This window comes from Lactuca virosa, chromosome 1, assembly GCF_052849685.1.
Source record: "Lactuca virosa cultivar CGN04683 chromosome 1, Lactuca_virosa_CGN04683_v6, whole genome shotgun sequence".
Classification (NCBI taxonomy): Eukaryota; Viridiplantae; Streptophyta; class Magnoliopsida; order Asterales; family Asteraceae; genus Lactuca; species Lactuca virosa.
In genome coordinates this window covers 88,338,739-88,356,245 of record NC_136426.1, presented here as the reverse complement: position 1 = coordinate 88,356,245, position 17,507 = coordinate 88,338,739, and the positions used below count along the sequence as shown (strand labels likewise).

Here is a 17,507-nt window from a genome sequence, read left to right as displayed (position 1 = left end):
CCTAAGGGCACAGGAACGAAATTCCCTTCATATCTCCTCTCTCTTCCTCATTCTAGGGTTTTTGGTTTTGGGTGTGAGCCATTAGAGGCATTATCCTTTTGGTGATTGTTTTCCAAGGAACTTCAAGAGGATTTGATTTGATTATTTGCTATAATAATCAAAAGGTATGTAACTCTAATCTTTATGTGAATTTCGATTTTAATAGCCTCTCTGTAGGGCTTCTTGATGTTCATAGGTTATTGCTATCAATGGAGGAAACATAGATCCTTTCTAGGTTGCATGTGAACTTAAGGGTTTAAGTGTTTTTCCACCACATGAATTTTTTTTATGACCTAGAAAACCCATTACATACAACGCCACATACAATATAATAAGAAAAATCATCTGATGTCAACAAGTGTAGTTGCACCATCTTAGAAGAATAACAACAACCGCAAACAACCTAGAAACCAATTAATAGCTCAACCCCAACAAGTTTGACCAAAAGTAAAACTTGGTCAAAAAGTCAACATTCCAAGGTAAGGGGACCCATCTTAGGCGTCTAGCGCGCCCCCTACAAGACAAAATAATCGAAAATCAGGAAAATCGAAGGCGTCTCGCGTCTATGCCCAAAATGTCTTAATACATTAATTTAGAAGCCCCAATTCTTAGACCTTAAACTCCTTAGTATTTTAATGGATAAAATTTCCAACTTTATCCATTTGAATAGCCCAAAGAACCAAGATCTAAAACCCTAATTCATAATAGTGGCCAAAATGCACTTATCTTCATATATGGAGCAAATAAAGCTCTTGCATGCTCTCTTTTACTCAATCTAATGATCATATATAGACCTAAAAATCAACCACAAGCTTTAGAGTTCTTCAAACTCCATGATTGAAATCTCAAACTCCCCAAAACTTGCTAAAATGGATCAAACCTCAACAAAACCCTAGGTCTATGTATGAAATAAAATAATGCTTGGATGTTTTGAACTTACAAAGGTCTATAAGAGAAGAGAAGGTTGATTACTTCAAGTATCGTACTTCATTGCCCAAACTTTCATGCTTTCTTCACTCAAGAACACCAAAAGGGACACTAAAAGAGCATCAAAATGGATTTAGGGGAAGGAATAAGCTCAAAACACTTAAAGAGAAGCTATGGTTTCACTTGGGACATTCTACGGGTGATGGAGGTTAGGAATGATGAAACCTTAGGAGTTAATGCCTTTAAACAGGTCCAAATCCCGATACCTTAGGCCTAAGCCCGATTATAGGGATGTCTTGTGCATGCACCCAAAGGAATTTCTTAAAAATAATTCTTTCATGGTTCTTACTTCCCTCCTCACCTTTCTCCTTCCTTAGACTTTAAAACCACCAATCATAGAGTAAAAACACAATAAATTGGGTGTTATAGTTAGACTTGGAGAAATAGCACACATGTTATTTCTAGTTTCATACTTAATTACAAAAGCAAAACAGGTGCCTATCTATTTACATTGAAGGTGGGTCCTAGGACCCACCTATTTTCTAAAAATATAGTTTAAGTTATTCTTGAAAAAAAAAATAGGAACTACCTTATAATTTTTTAAAGGCCTACCTTATAAACTTTGTCAAAAGGAAAATGGATCAAAATATACGCAGCTTTTAGTTGATATTTCAATCCATTTAAAATAACTCAATGACTCAATCGTCCAATCCATTTAAAACTAAACAAAAATATGAAACAATAAAAAAGGCTTGAAATGTGAAACGTCGCTTGAGCTGAATTAACATATCTGAAGCATCATACAATGTTGCCATGATAATCGCTCCCACCCCGCCACCAGTTTCGCCCTATGTTGTTTGCCGTCCGAACATCGCCACCGGCCCACCGCTGCCTCTCTGCTAGGCGCCAGCCCGTCACTAGTATTATTTACTCCCTCATTTTTTTGGTTTCACTTACATAAGGAACCACGTGGTTTTTGGTTCTAGATTCGCCACTAAAATAAATATTTACGTATGCTAGAGGGGCATCACTCCTTATGTCTATATAGGTAAGCCCCCCATAATTATAGAGGAAGTACTTCATCAAGAGTATATAACTAATAAATACTCGTTAGTTTACAACCTAATGTCCAAGTTGGTGACTAATAACTTGTTTTTACGACAATGAACCTTAATTATATTTAAGTCTATTAAAGGTTGGGTTTGTCATTGCCAATGGATCTACACTCAAGACCCTCTCTTTGGTTATTAAATGTCTAATAATCAAACTAGGGATAATCAAAAGCCATTTTAGCTAACCATACACCATAATCCAATAGCTAACCATACACCACAATCCAAGCCCAACTCAATTAACCAAGCTTTGTCCATTTTAGTAAGCGACTAGAGGAGAGGCTTAAATCCAATAGCTAACCATACACCACAATCCAAGCCCAGCTCAATTAACCAAGCTTTGTCCATTTCAGTAAGCGACTAGAGGAAAGGCTTAGTGAGGAAGGAGTCGTTATCTCCTCTCGCCAGAACCACCAAAACCGCAGTGGACGAAGTCGAACCCGCCCATCCTAGATGTTGCCCAACCCATCTTCCCCAAAATCCTTCTTTGATTTCAACCTCTAGCGGGTTCCTCAAACCGCAAGACCCCTCTCTTTCTCTCATCCCGCTCATTCCTCTCCTCCTCCAACCCGCTATGACTCATTCCTCCCTTATGAGATTATTTCTTTTCTTCTTGATTCCTACATGGGACAAATCTCACACAATAGAGTTTGATCCATAATTTTTGTTAATTCCTATCATGAAATATCTTAACGGGATATATCTGATCCCACGGATATAAACTGTCTATGCAATTTGGCCATCAAATATTTACCTATATTTTTATCTGGTTATGAAAAATCTAGGTATTTATATGAGAAAAAAATCCAATCATTGCTATATAAAATCCTGAAATATATTCCAAGATCGGGTATAGATATATCCGAAATTCGATATTAGAAAATCTGATCCGAATCAGATTTGAAAAATATGGTTTCGGATAATCGACTCTTCTACACCTTTACCACACACTAAATTTCAAAATATCAACATTCCAACAAATATTGCAAATTCAGTAGCCACGATGTCGGTAGACCAAATCAGTTAAATTTTCAGTAGAAAGAGTTCCATTTTTGTAGAAATTTGCATGTGTTTTGTGACTGAATCAGTTAAATTTTTTGTAGATAAAACTTCCATTTTTGTAGAAATTTGCATGTGTTTTGTGACACAAGATTCGTTCATTGAATATATCATCTGCATGGGATCGATGCTTCACTGTGATCACAAATATTTTCAAAATGACATGACTCTTCGAGGGTGGAATTATTTGGCTTGGTTTGTTATATATGGATATTTATTAGACAAAATTACAAAAATGGTCCCTATGGTTGACAAAATTTTGTAGTTTTTGTCCAAAACGAAATGTTGGTGCACCACTGGTTCAAAATTGGATATTTCTATTGTTTTTGGTCCCTATCTACTTAAAAAGACCATTATGCCCTTATAATTTGTTTTTCCATTTTTTTATTATCTATTTTTATTCAAAATAAAAAAACCCACCACCATCCCGTTCACTCTCTCTTACACACAGACACACACATCTCTCTCTCTAAATAAATCTTCATCTGGGTTCTTTAACTTCATCTTCTTAAACACACACACACAAATGAACGAGTCCCACCACTGTTCGCCATCACCACCTGCAAGCACCTCCGTCTCTACCAAGAAATCACCGGACGCAAATGAACGAGTGCAGATGAAGGGAACACGAAGAGAAGAACGGAGGCATAATCGATTGGGAGGAAGAGGAGTTCGATCCTCGTCCGATGGAGAAAAAGAAATACGAATGGGAACAGCCCCAAGGTCGATCGATGGTCCAGTGGCCGAATTCGCAAGTAGGGGCGAGCAACACAAGAGGCTGTCGCCTCTTATCGTTCATCGGGAAGAGAAATCGCCGCCTCTCGGTGTGGCTAGGGGTTTCGAAGGGAAGGAGGCCAGAAAAGAGTTCAGACGAGAAGCACGACGTCGCAGGTGGTTCGGTGACGTTTGCTTTGACGGGAGAAGAAGAGATGTGCGAGAGGTGAGGCTGCTGTCTCGATGGCTCACCGAAGCACCACTACGGCCGGTGGTTCATGACAAAGGACGAAGAAACATACCGAAAATCAAGGAAAAAATGTAAGAAATTTTTTTCCAGCTTTGTTTTAATTAACAACAATGGAAATGGGGAAAAGGGTGCCATTTTCTTGATTTCACAGGTAATCAGCCACTCTAATGGTGTGTGTTCTTTACAGGTGATCAAAGATGAATGAAGAACAGCCTCAAAAATTTTAGGGTGTTTGGGTGTTGACAAAATTGCAAAAATGGTCCCTGTGGTTGTCAAAATTCTGCAGTTTTGGTCCAAAAAAGTTTGGTGGTGCACCAGTGGTCCAATTTTGGATCTTTTTAGTGATTTTGGTCCCTGTACACTTGAAATTACTTTTATACCCTTATAATTTATTTTTTCTATTTTTTCAATTGTTGTAATACTTTAATTAGTTTAATTTATATATATTTTTTCATCTTAAAAGAAAATAAATAAATAAATAAATATATAACCCACTGCTCTACCATCTTTATCATAAAACCCATTCATCACCAACTCCACCTCCATAACCGGTGCAACCCTCTTTTGTCCAGAACCACCATCGGCGGCTGCCATTTCGCCTGAAACCACCTCCGACGCCCACCATTTTCGCCAGAAAAACGTAGGAGACTTCTTTACGGGGGAATGTTATTTTTTCACCGGAAATCATAACAGGAAGCGTGAGTTTCATCCAAAACCAAGACATCCGACGAACACCAAAACTCCGGCGAGCACCTGAACTCCAACACAACCCCTATAAGCGTTCTCTTCCTTTTCTTCTTCTTCTTCTTTCTGTTCCCCTTTTCCATTTTCTGAAGACGAACACCAAAACTCCTTCGTCATTGTCAACTACCAACATCTTCGTCACTTCTCCCTCATCCACTGTTCTCCTCTGGTTCTCATTCTCCTATATCTTATGACCACTCATCGAAACATGGCTTCTAATGGACGAAAATGGTGGAGCTTCTCTAAAATCACGCTCTTTAAAGCCACCGTCAACATCATCCGCCATTGGAGCTTCTTCTAAGTCCTCCTGAACTTGTTTTTGAAAATTAGGGTTTGTGTATGACCGTTCTTCTCTTCTTCTATAGGGGGCTCCGTCTCGTTCACCTTCTCAAGTTAATTTCCGGTGCTCTACTGTGTTTGATTGAACTTCTGCACAATGGATCTGACCACCACCATTGTTGTCGCATACCATCACCATTTGTCACCACAAGGAAACCCTAGCCCTAAAAAATATAGATCGGGACCACCGACGAATGAAGAAGGTTTCCGTTGGTGGTGTTTTCTGGAGATGAAGAAAGAAGGATGGTCCCAGTTGTGGTGTTTTCTGGTTACCGTGATGAGAATAGTGGTGTTCAAGGAGGAAATCGGGTGGTCCATCGGTGGTTCTTTGTTAAATTTTTGGAAGCAATCTTCAAAATCCCTAAATCAAAACTAAGTGGTGGTGTTTGGAGAATGGCTACAGAGAGAGAGAGAGAGAGAGAGAGAGAGAGAGAGAGAGAGAGAGTGGTGTTATTTTATTTTTATTTTTTAATTTATTTTTTAATTAAAATAGTAATAAAAAATTAAAAATAAATAAAAAAGAATTATCAAAGGACATATTCGTCATTTCATGTTGGGTCTGGACCAAAAACACATAACAATTCCAACTATAGGGACCAAAACCGCATAAGGTATTCGAAATTGGACCACTGATGCACCACCAAACTTTTTTGGACCAAAACTGCAGAATTTTGACAACCACAGGGACCATTTTTGCAATTTTGTCTTGGGTGTTTCATTTGACAACTTTATTTGAGGAAGAAGAACACGTTTCCTTTTGTTTAGAGAGAGAGAGAGAGAGAGAGAGAGAGAGAGAGAGAGAGAGAGAGAGAGAGAGAGAGAGAGAGAGAGAGAGAGAGAGAGTGTGTGTGTGTGTGTGTGGTGGGTTTATTTTGTTTTTGTTTTCATTTTATTATAAGAATAAGAAAATAAATAAAAGAAATTAAAATATAATTATTTAAGGGGCATATTAGTCATTTTAGGTGGGATGTGGACCAAAAACACAAGAATATACAACCATAGGGACCAAAAACACACAAGATATCTAAAATTGAACCAGTGGTGCACCAACATTTCGTTTTGGACCAAAACTATAGAATTTTGCCAACCACATGGACCATTTTTGCAATTTTGTCTATTTATTAAGTATCTTATAGTGTTCAATATGTGGATATCTAGTTAACTCTAATCGACCGTTAAACCGGTTGAACCGAAATCTGGTTACCTGTTATAACACCCGGTAAATTAAAAACCAAATTTTAAAATATTGATATTTTGTTCTTTCTTAAAAGATAATATTTTTTTAAAAAGATAATAAAAGAAGAAAGCTCTTTACTTACTGTTTGCATCAATCAAATAAATATATATTTTATTTAATTATAAAATACAAAAAGATTCAATATGAGACTTAATTTTCTATAATATATATTATAAATAAAGATACTCGTAATCATTGTCAATGTTCTAGGCCAAAAACATGGAAAAACTATTATCTCTATACCATTTATCTCGAACGAAACACGTTAAATTTTAATATTCTTTACTTTTTACATCTTTAATTGCCGTGTGATTGTGTTTTGTATGTTTATGGAAGTCTTTAATCCTAACAAAAAAATACGCCACTTCTAACAATTTTAACATGAAGCCATTGGCATGGATGTAGTGGCGGGTTCAAAGGCTTCCCCGAGGTCACAAACCACTACTCGATTTCAATTTATAAATAATTTTTTTTTCTATTAAAATACAACCACTACTAATTTATAGGTTCGTAAGGAAAGGAATACCGTACAACAAATATTAGCTCAAAACTTAAAATTATAGCCCAAACTTTTATTATTTTATGTAAACAAATAGTAGTCCAAAGTCCAAACCTTACAAAGCCCATAAACAATTCTTATGTTTGTGTGAGCTATGCCTAGGGGTGAACAAACCGGTTTTTTTTTTCAAACCGAACCGGTTCAGTAAACCGGTTCGTTCAGATTCATGAATAGTAAAACCGGTTCAACCATAAACCGGTTCGGTTCAAACCGGTTCCGTCATAGAAAAACTCGAACCTATCTAAACCGGTCACACCGGTTCTAAACCGGTTCAATCGGTTCTAAACCGGTTCGATCGGTTTGACTACCGGTTCCAAATCGGTTCACGGTTATTAAACTGGTTCTAAACCAGTTTCAATATCTAAAATCTCGAACGGATGCGAACCGGCGGTTCGGTTCTTGAATCGGTTTGGTTCCTAGTGGACCGGTTCGTAGTGAACCGGTTTACCGGTTCAGTAACCGGTTCGGATCCTGAACCGGTTTTTTTGTGCAAGCCTAGCTATGCCCATAGGGAAAAATAAATGACAAAATTGCAAAAATGATCCTTGTGGTTGATAAAGTTATGTGGTTTTGATCCAAAAAGTTTTGATGATGCACTAATGGCTAATTTCGGATACCTTGTGTGGTTTTGGTCCTAATGATTGTCATTTTTGTGTGGTTTTGGTCAATACCTAACCTGGAATGAGAAATATACCCCTTAAGTAGTTATTTTTTAATTTCTTTTATTATTCTTTTACTTAAAAAAAACAAAAAGAAAATCCATAAATCTTTCTCTCTCTCTCTCTCTCTCTCTATATATATATATATATATATATATATATATATATATATATATATATATATATCTTAAACTAAATCTTCATCCGGGTTCTCTAACTTCATCTTCTTAAACACACACATACATACAAAATTAAGAAAATAGATGTATCAAAAATCAAGATCCCAGAAACCTCCCTTATGATTGTTATCGTCTCTCTTTCTTCGTCTTCTTTCTCTTCCCCCTTTCCCTTTGTCTTTTTTTTTATTAATAAAAACCCATATCATGGGGATGAACACAAAACCTTCATCCCCTTCACATGTCTACTCCGATTTATTGTGTCACCTGACGAACCAACCGCACCACTCGCGATCGTTGTCCTCTGTCATCGTCGTCATTGCCGTCTGTAGAAGCCTCCCTCGAAACTAGGGTTTGCAGAACATAGATTAGCGTTTAGAAACGACGGATCCATGTTCATATTGCTGGAGAAATGTAAGAACATTGGATACATCTTTAATTTTTGGTTTTTAATATATGGATAAGTTTTGTGTTTTTTAGATAGGTCATCAATTGAAGTTAAGAGGCTGATTGAACATGGTTTCTTGATGATGCTTCTTCATCTTCGTCTTCTTCCACAAGAGAATCATTTCACGCCTTGCTTGTAAGAGCTAGACATCAAAACCATTCCTAGCAACCATTGCTTTCGAAAGAGCAACCACTTCAGGGAACATCTACTTGAGAATTCTCTATAGTGAAAGCCTTTTTTCTAGGAAAAGATCCCACTCATACGGTGAAGGCAGCCATCACTGGAGAATAGCTCCTAGCCTTATTCTAAGAAGGCGCATGTCATCAAACAAAATGAAGGGCCCAAACCCTTCTTGTATAGTGGAGTTAGAATAGATTCTATAATAGTCGAATTAATGGTCAGTCTCGCTCTCCACCCTGCTGCTAGATAGGATATGGCTTTTCACATGCTTAAGATAAGACAAATCTTTTTTAGGCATTAAAGAGGCTGAGAGAAAAGTCCCCCCGATATTACCCATCCACCAGGAGAGTTTATAAACAAATACAAATCTTTGGTATCATCCTCGATACTTAGATATATCATAAGACCAATAAGTTGATTCGAGATCACGCTATCAACCTCTTGACCTAAAAAAAGTAATCTTTCTCGATAAAGTCGGTTATGATTATGTTGATTGTAGACATAGATGCAAAAAAGAAAAAAAAAGAGATATGGTCGAGATTATTGATATGGAAAGTGGGTTTGATAGAAATTCCATTGAAATTGCTACCCTAGAGGTTGGATTACTGGTATGAAATATGAATGTGTTCTTTGATAGTATGAAGTAAAACTAAGCTCTGAAATTGAAGAGATCTAGGCTTTCAGATATGAGAAAGAGACCTTGTCGACTTCTCCACTCCACCATTGTCCCTTCTTTTCCACCGAAGCTATGGTGCAAAACAAAGTCGTCGCCACTCCTTCTCTAATGTACGAATAGATGGGTGGCGTATGCTGGTGTTGGCGGAAGGTGGTGCAGTGAAGGTGTTCTTGAGTGTGTGTTTTCTTGAGAGAGAGATAGAGAGAGAAAGAGAGAGAAAGAGGGATGAAAGGGGTGAAGGAGATGAGAGGTACCTGATAATATATATATATATATATATATATATATATATATATATATATATATATATATATATATATATATATATATATATATAGGTTTAGGTTCTATGGAAAACAAAAAACCCTAAAAAACCCTAAAAATCATAAAAATGCATAAAAAAATACTTAGAGATCACAAAACTTTTTTTTGAATTTTTTTTTATCAAAAAATCGCAGCTTTTAACATAAAATCGCTGAAAAAAATTTTGAAAAAAAAAATTATTTACAAAAAAATAAATAAATAAAAATTGATTTTTTATATTTTTTTCAGCGAAATTGTCAAAAAGGCTGCGATTTTTTGATAAAAAATTCAAAAAAAAGTTTTGTAATGTCTAGGTATTTTTTTTATGCATTTTTATGATTTTTAGGGTTTTTTTTTCCAAATAACCCTTCCCTATATATATATATATATATATATATATATATATATATATATATATATATATATATATATATATATATATATATATATATATATATATATAGACACACACACATAGAGGAGTAGGCCATTCTTTAATTTTTTATTACTTAAAATTATTAAAATTAATATAAAAAAATAAAAAAACAAATATGAGGGGTATAATCGTCTTTTTAAGTGGATAGGGATAAAAAACAATAGAAATATCTAATTTTAAACCATTGAGCAATTGATCTACAAAGAAAATATGTTCTTCTCCAAACCCTACAATGAAACAAGTAAGTATAAAGTATTGATCTTAGGTTTATGAAATTACTTAGTTTTTTTTAGTTTTTTTTTTTTAAATTACTAATTTTTTTGGTGAAATTAGTAGTTGTTTTTCTTGAATTACTTCTTTACTTATTATTAGACTCGTTTCCATGGATTTTTTACTAAGTTGTTGAACTATTGGCTTGTTGTAATACTTGATATATTCAATTGTTAGGGTAAAATTTGTTTTTTAAGAGACGCAACTCCAATAAATCAAGTATTGAAGGATCCTCCAAAAGACCATGCTCCAATCAATCATTCCTTTCGGCTTTTAATCTAAATCCACAAAGACCACAAAGTCCATGACCCACAACTACTCTAATTACAAGCGTTGATTTGAATGATCTTCCAAAAAAAACCCGTGAGATAGAGCAATGATTACAACTTATAATCCAAATCAAAGAGATGAAGTAAAAAGAACAAATTTGCTTCAAAGACCCTGCAACCAAGGGGTCATACATTTCGATCAAAGAAAATCGGTAAAAAAAAGACGTTATGTTGTTTTGTTATTGATTGGTTTGATGAGTTTGATTGGTTAGAGTATAGCATAAAAGAGAATAATATATTGTTTATTTTGCTTGCTATGTGTGTAATAACATAACTTTAAATTTGTTACTTTAATACACTCGTATTTTTTATTATTTATTTTATGTTAGTATATTTTATAGGTAAAAATATTGATACCACTATTGATACAAATTATGCGTCCACCCTCCATGATGTCAAATATTTTACTGGCGAGACAATTGGTTTTATTTTCTGGAAGGAGTTATATAAGTTTAAACTAGGTGTAATACCCATATATTACATGAGTTCATTTAAAAAAAATTATATATAAAATTATAAAACATTTGAGAAGTTGAATTTATAAGAAAAAGAGAATAATATTGAATTATTAAAATTAAAATGTTTTTTCTCTTTTAAATTTAAACAAATAATTTAGATAAATAAACAAAGAAAACTAATGGACTTTAATTTAGAAAATTTGAAATTAGAAGGAAAGTCAATTAATGAAATTGAAATGTCTTTATTATTATATTTATTGCAATTAATACATTTAATAAAAATGAAACAACCACAAAATGTCATATGGAAAAAAATTAATTGAAAATAACCACAAAATTATATATGACAAAATCAATTAGAATATGACAAGTGACAAAAAGTTCTTTATTTATTATGGAGGATGTAATAAATATGGCATAATTTAAAAGAACTGTAATCTATGTTAAATGTTATTTTATTTATTTATTTATTTATTTATGTCATGTATATAAAACTAATTTCTTTATTGCGAAATTTCAGATCAATATTTAGGGTCAGTTTACGGTTTAATCGTAACATTTATCTTTTGAATAGAAAAGTTCAAATTATCTAACTTTATACGATAATCTGTTATTTTCTGTTGAAAAAAATAAAGAATATTTCGTTACTTTGGGCAAAATATAAAATATTTAGAATTTTTCTGTTTAAAAAATAAAAATTGAAATTAAATCATAAATGGACTCAAAATAATAAAACTTTATTGAAGATTTCCTTCTTTATTCGTACGCATTTCAATATATATAAATAATTAAATCCTCTATAATAAATGAAGATTTTTTTGCCACTTATCACACTCTCATTTAATTTGCCAAATGTCATTTTGTGGTTATTTTGAATTTTTTTCACATGTCATTTTATAAGTTTTTCTATTTTATATAATATTTTAATGTAATAATTACAATAAATCTACTATAATAAATGGAAATTTTTTTTGCCACTTGTCACATTCTCATTTAATTTGTCAAATGTCATTTTGTGGTTATTTTGATTTAATTTTTATTCCACATGTCATTTTATGGTTTTTCTATTTTATTAATTCCACATAGTATTTAAATACAATAATAAATGCATCTTAATTTCCTTAACGAATTTTCCTTTTAATTTTAATATTACGAAATTAAAGCTTCATTAATTTCATTTATTTATTTTTCTAAATTATTTGTTTAAATTTAGAGAAAAAATACTTTAATTTTTATAATTCAATATTTTTTTTTTATTTTTCTTATAAATTCAAACTTCTCAAATGTTTAAAATTTTATATTTAGTTTTTTTTCTTTTAAATAAACTCATATAATACATGAGTCTCATATATAGTATAGTAATAAATTAATATCAATGTCATTAATGAACTTACATTTTAAATTAAAAATTCTCAAAATAAAAACTAATTAGTTTTTTTGTTTATTTATTTAAATTATTTGTTTAAATTTAAAATATTAAAAACATTTTTATTATAATAATTTATTATTTTTCTTATTTTCTTATAAATTCAAAATTATCAAATATTTAAATTTTTATATTTATTTTTTTAAATTAACCCATATAATATATGAATCTTACAACTAATAATGAGAATATTTTGGGTTTTTAATAAAAAGATGATGTTGAATTGAATTACTTAGATCCTTCATGAAAACGGTGATATTTTGAAAATAGAATTTAAAGATGTAAAATGAAATCTTCAAATTCAAAATTGTGGTCAAAATTTACGTGCTACAAATTTCCTAAATGGAATTTTCAAGTAGACAAAGGAATTGTTTTTTTTTTTTTTTTTTAATGCAGAATTAGGAGTTTGTGGTACGTCGACCAAGACAAAAAACTTCAAGGACCAAATTGTAATTTCATCGATCAGTCGAGTTTATGTAAGGAATCATGCATCAATATCAATATCCTAAAATATTTCTTCCTCCAGCCGTCATTGCAACATCTGTCATAAAACCTCGAGCAACCTCCCAAAAATCTCAACCACGTTTCTCTCCCAGGTAATTAATTCTCAATTCTCAATCGTTGATCTTCATGCAAATTCATTTAATATTGTTATCAATTTCTATGCTTCAATTGTTTCGAAGCACTTTGAATCTTTGATCAAGGAATAGCACGTGTACTTCGAATATTTTGCAATTGATTATTTGGACTGTATAACGTAATCAGTTTAACGTTTCCTTCACGTATCTACTCAATCTTTTGATTTGGCGATTGAAAAAACTTCATCGTTTGCATATGGTAACTTATATTCTTCGGTTGATCTACTGCAATTATATCGATTCTATGTTTTTAAGCTCTGCTTTAGTATTTTCGATTTTTTTAATGGAATTGCGTATGCATGTTGCTTTGCTTTGTTGGAGTTTGGTCACCTAATGAGCAGAAAATTGTTGATTTCTAACAATCGAGTAAGTTTTTCATGTTCATTCTCTGTTCTGATTGAATGATTTTGTTCGCTTGACACAATTAAGCACAAATAGTCCCATAAAACACCCACGATTTAGGTCTCTGCTCATACCCACTACTTTCTAATGGCAGATTAAGTTTCCTGATGAAATACTAATCAGAATCGGGAATCTAACTAATCTGTAATACGTTTTTACACATCCCTATAGCAAAATTTGATGTTGATGTGTTTTGTTTTTATACGAAGGGAATAATTTTAATTTACTGTTGATCAGATGTCTTCATCTTCATGAGAATGACATTTTCTTTTAGGCTTTTGTGGAAACATTACTCATTGGGGTTTCAAGACGTTTGGTTTAACTTAAGGTTTATATGGTTCTATTTATACATATGAATAAATCATCAAGTAGTCTTCTTTATTGGCTTATTATTATGTTTTTGTATTTCATGTTTACAATATTGCTTATGAGATTTAAATACGTCTGATAAAATTGTATGACAATTTTTCAGTGTTCCAATTCCAATAAGTTTTATGCTTTACAGCAATGGGTAATGAAGTTCAGTATATACTGGAAAGCAAGAGATTAGTATGGCTTGTTGCAGTAGTATTTGCCATGGTTATAATGTTCCAGTACTTTGAATTCCCATATGGTGATTATGTTTCATCATCCTTATTTTCTGCTAAAAAAGCTCAACCACCTGTAAGTGGAAGCCTCCAATATGAAGCTTCACCACAAAATCCCAAATCATTAGACAACATCACCCTTTTTGATGGCTCTAATCATACAAACCCTTTGGATATACTTGAGAAGGGTAATAAGATTATAGACAATGGAGACAAAAATGATGTTGAAGTGAAGCACAATTCAACAGTGGACAAGGTTCAAGAAAATGGAGGTTTGGTTAATGATAATGCAACAAAATCTGTTGGAAATTTAACTATCAATAATGTTAGTTATTCAACCTCACAAGAAAAAAATCCAGATGCTGCAAGTTCACCAACTCCTATAACACCCTCAACATCAATAGTTTCTATTTCTCCTTCAACGGCAATATTGGATAATAACACATACACATCTAAAGCAGATATGGGTGCACCGAATTCAGACCACAAGAACAAATTGGCTAAATCACATAAAAAGCAAGTGAAGAAAGCTCCATCAATGGGGGATGTAGTGACAATTTCCAACATGTATGACATTTTACTTTATAATCGTGCTAATGTTCGATCAATGGTATGCAAGTTCCACAATTGTTATTGTGATTAAAAGTTTCTTTGTAGGTATGCTTGATTTGTTGCTTATATATCTTACAAATTTTGTAATGTAGAAACCATTGTGGTCTTTAAAAGTTGATCAAGAATTACTCGATGCAAAATATCAAATTGAGAATGCTCCAATCAATGGCAATGATCGTGCACTTTATCCTCCTCTATATCGTAATGTATCGATGTTTAAAAGGTAATCTTTTGGATCTAATTTTTATCTTGTTTATAGTGTGGTGACTCTTGGGTGAATACTTGTAGGGAAAACCTAAAAAAACCCAATATATTTTCATCAGATTCTTAAAAAAACCGCTATATTATTTTTTTTAGTTTGTAAAAACCCTTATGTTAATGAAATTGTCTAATTTAAGGCTTTGAGATTGGTAAACCGTAGATAGCCATAAATGCTAGGTAATTGGCTCTCAAGGGTTTGCTGGTTACAATCTACGAGATAATAAAATTTCAAAAAATATAAGGGTTTTAAGACACTTAAAAATAATATAATGTTTATTAATGCTTAAGATGAAAATATGTTGGGTTGTTTCGAGGTCAAAAAGCCTTAAATAAGGTTTTTAGAAAATATTGGGGTTTTAATGCGCTGAAAAAATAATATAGTAGCTTTTTTCAAAATTAAATAAAAATATGTTGGGTTTTTCTATGGGCCCTAAGGAACATAGTCTTTCTTTTTTACAGTAATAGTTTATGTTACCATTTGCATATGCAATGTAGGAGCTATGAATTAATGGAAAAGACTCTCAAGGTTTACGTTTACAAGGAGGGAGAAAGACCAATATTCCACCACCCACAATCAGTTCTTAGTGGAATTTATGCCTCTGAGGGATGGTTCATGAAGCATATGGAAGAAAGCAAACATTTTGTCACTAATGACCCCAAAGATGCCCATCTATTTTACCTTCCTTTTAGTTCTCGAATATTAGAAGAGAAATTATACGTGACTGGATCTGGAAGTCGCGACAACTTGGTACAACACTTGAAGAACTACCTTAACCTGATCGCTACGAAATATGATTCATGGAATAGGACTGGTGGGTCCGATCATTTCCTCGTTGCTTGTCATGATTGGGTAAGTCATACGATCCTTACCGTAACCCAAGTTTGACTAGGCCGCGTTTTTATACAGGTCAGGACAAACAAACTGTATTGTGTTTGACATGTGTTGAATTGGGATTAAGACTAATGTTAATGGGACAATAACTTTAAAAAAGGTGAAAAATATTGTGGGACAAAAATAGTTTTTTATTTATTTATTTGTCCCACCCAAAAAGGTGAAATAAGATGGGACAAAATTACATTTATATGTTCCAAACATAAAAATGTGAAATGGGGATTACAACTTATGTTAAGTGGAGAAAAATTACATTTTATTGTTCTATATCCAAAAGGTTGAAACTGGGATTACAACCAATGTTGATTGGACAAAAAAAATAACTCAGTCGTAGAATGTGAAATGGAACAAAAATTACATATCTTGTCCCACCCTAAGGTCGATTTGAGGATTAAAATTGATATTAACATGACAAAAATTGTATTTTTTTGGTTACAACCAAAAATGTTACATTGGTATGGGACAAATTATATTTTTTTGGCCTCACTAGAAATGTGAAATTAGAATTAAAACTTTAGTCAATAGAACAAAAATTGTATTTTGTGACTCATCCAAAAAGATGAAATAAATAAAACGCCACATATTTCCACCTTTTGTTCCATCCAAAAATATGAAATAAGGTGAGACAAAAAGTGCATCTTTTGTAATTCAAAAATTGCATATTGGTGTTAATAAACATTTTTTTTTGAAACGGCAAATCTTATCTTCTAAACTACTCCTTAAAATCTACATATATCCACGATTAGACTTGAACCCTGAACCACTAGCTTTAGTTATTTATGAACAATTTTCCTTTTGGTGATTTGGAACTTACCAAAATCAAACTTATAATTTCAGGCAACAGACGAGACAAGAAAAGCCATGGATACTTGCATAAGAGCTCTATGCAATTCAGATGTCAAAAGAGAAGGTTTCCAATTAGGAAAAGACGTTTCTCTCCCTGAAACATACATCCGCTCACCCCAAAACCCATTACGTGAACTTGGAGGCAAACCCCCTTCCCAACGCCCAATCCTCGCCTTTTTTGCAGGCCAAATGCACGGTTATGTCCGCCCCATTCTCCTAAAACATTGGGAAAACAAAGACCCCGACATGAAAATCTTCCAGAAGCTTCCAAAATCTAAAGGAAACAAAAACTATATTCAATACATGAAGAGTAGCAAGTATTGTATTTGTGCTAAAGGTTATGAGGTGAATAGTCCTAGAGTGGTGGAGGCTATTTTTCATGAATGTGTTCCCGTAATTATATCGGATAATTTTGTCCCACCTTTTTTTGAGATCTTGAATTGGGAATTGTTTGCGGTTTTTGTTCAAGAAAAAGATATTCCAAATTTGAAGAATATTCTTGCTTCTATATCGAAGAGGAGGTATCTGGTGATGCAACAGAGAGTTAAGAAGGTACAACAACATTTTCTATGGCATGTTAAGCCTGTGAAATATGATATATTTCATATGATTTTGCATTCGATATGGTATAATAGAGTTTTTAGAGTAGATTCGGGTAGTTAGTTAGTTATTGTGAATATATTTTTTCAAAATGCGATTTTTAAATAAGATGTGTCATTGTTTATTGACTTGTCAGTTTTGAGTCGACAGATTTACAATGCATTTTATCGTCTTAAAGAGTTATATATTTAATGTTTATCATCAAATGTTTTTTTAGAACGACGGAAAAATATATAAAAATTGACCAATTACAAAGTGTATAAGATACAGAGAAGAAAAGTATGAAGTGCAACTAGAACCAAGCAAAAACTTCAAGATTAGGGGTCAC

The 17,507-nt window shown here is 32.9% G+C and overlaps 1 protein-coding gene across 3 annotated transcripts; it reads left to right on the top strand.

The window, feature by feature from the left end:
* The first annotated feature begins 12,803 nt into the window (after window positions 1-12,803).
* On the top strand, window positions 12,804-17,303 carry LOC145150069 (putative glycosyltransferase At5g03795). 3 transcript variants are annotated; one of them, XM_079075256.1, is made up of 5 exons: window positions 12,804-12,937; window positions 13,887-14,578; window positions 14,673-14,803; window positions 15,337-15,691; window positions 16,571-17,303. In XM_079075256.1, the coding sequence occupies exons 2-5, from the start codon at window positions 13,889-13,891 to the stop codon at window positions 17,240-17,242; spliced, it is 1,848 nt and encodes a 615-aa protein (XP_078931382.1). In that variant the 5' UTR covers window positions 12,804-12,937; window positions 13,887-13,888; the 3' UTR covers window positions 17,243-17,303. The 3 variants fall into 3 exon arrangements, with proteins under 3 accessions (XP_078931382.1, XP_078931380.1, XP_078931381.1); XM_079075254.1 differs by having other exon boundaries at window positions 13,854-14,578; XM_079075255.1 differs by lacking the exon at window positions 12,804-12,937 and adding an exon at window positions 13,117-13,345 and having other exon boundaries at window positions 13,854-14,578.
* Window positions 17,304-17,507: the final 204 nt, after the last annotated feature.

Excerpts from the sequence above, each read along its gene's own strand:
- LOC145150069 (XM_079075256.1), top strand. The coding sequence starts at position 13,889 with ATGGGTAATGAAGTTCAGTATATACTGGAAAGCAAGAGATTAGTATGG. Across the intron at positions 14,804-15,336 it reads AATGTATCGATGTTTAAAAG|GAGCTATGAATTAATGGAAA; the intron begins GTAATCTTTTGG and ends TATGCAATGTAG. Across the intron at positions 15,692-16,570 it reads TCGTTGCTTGTCATGATTGG|GCAACAGACGAGACAAGAAA; the intron begins GTAAGTCATACG and ends TTATAATTTCAG.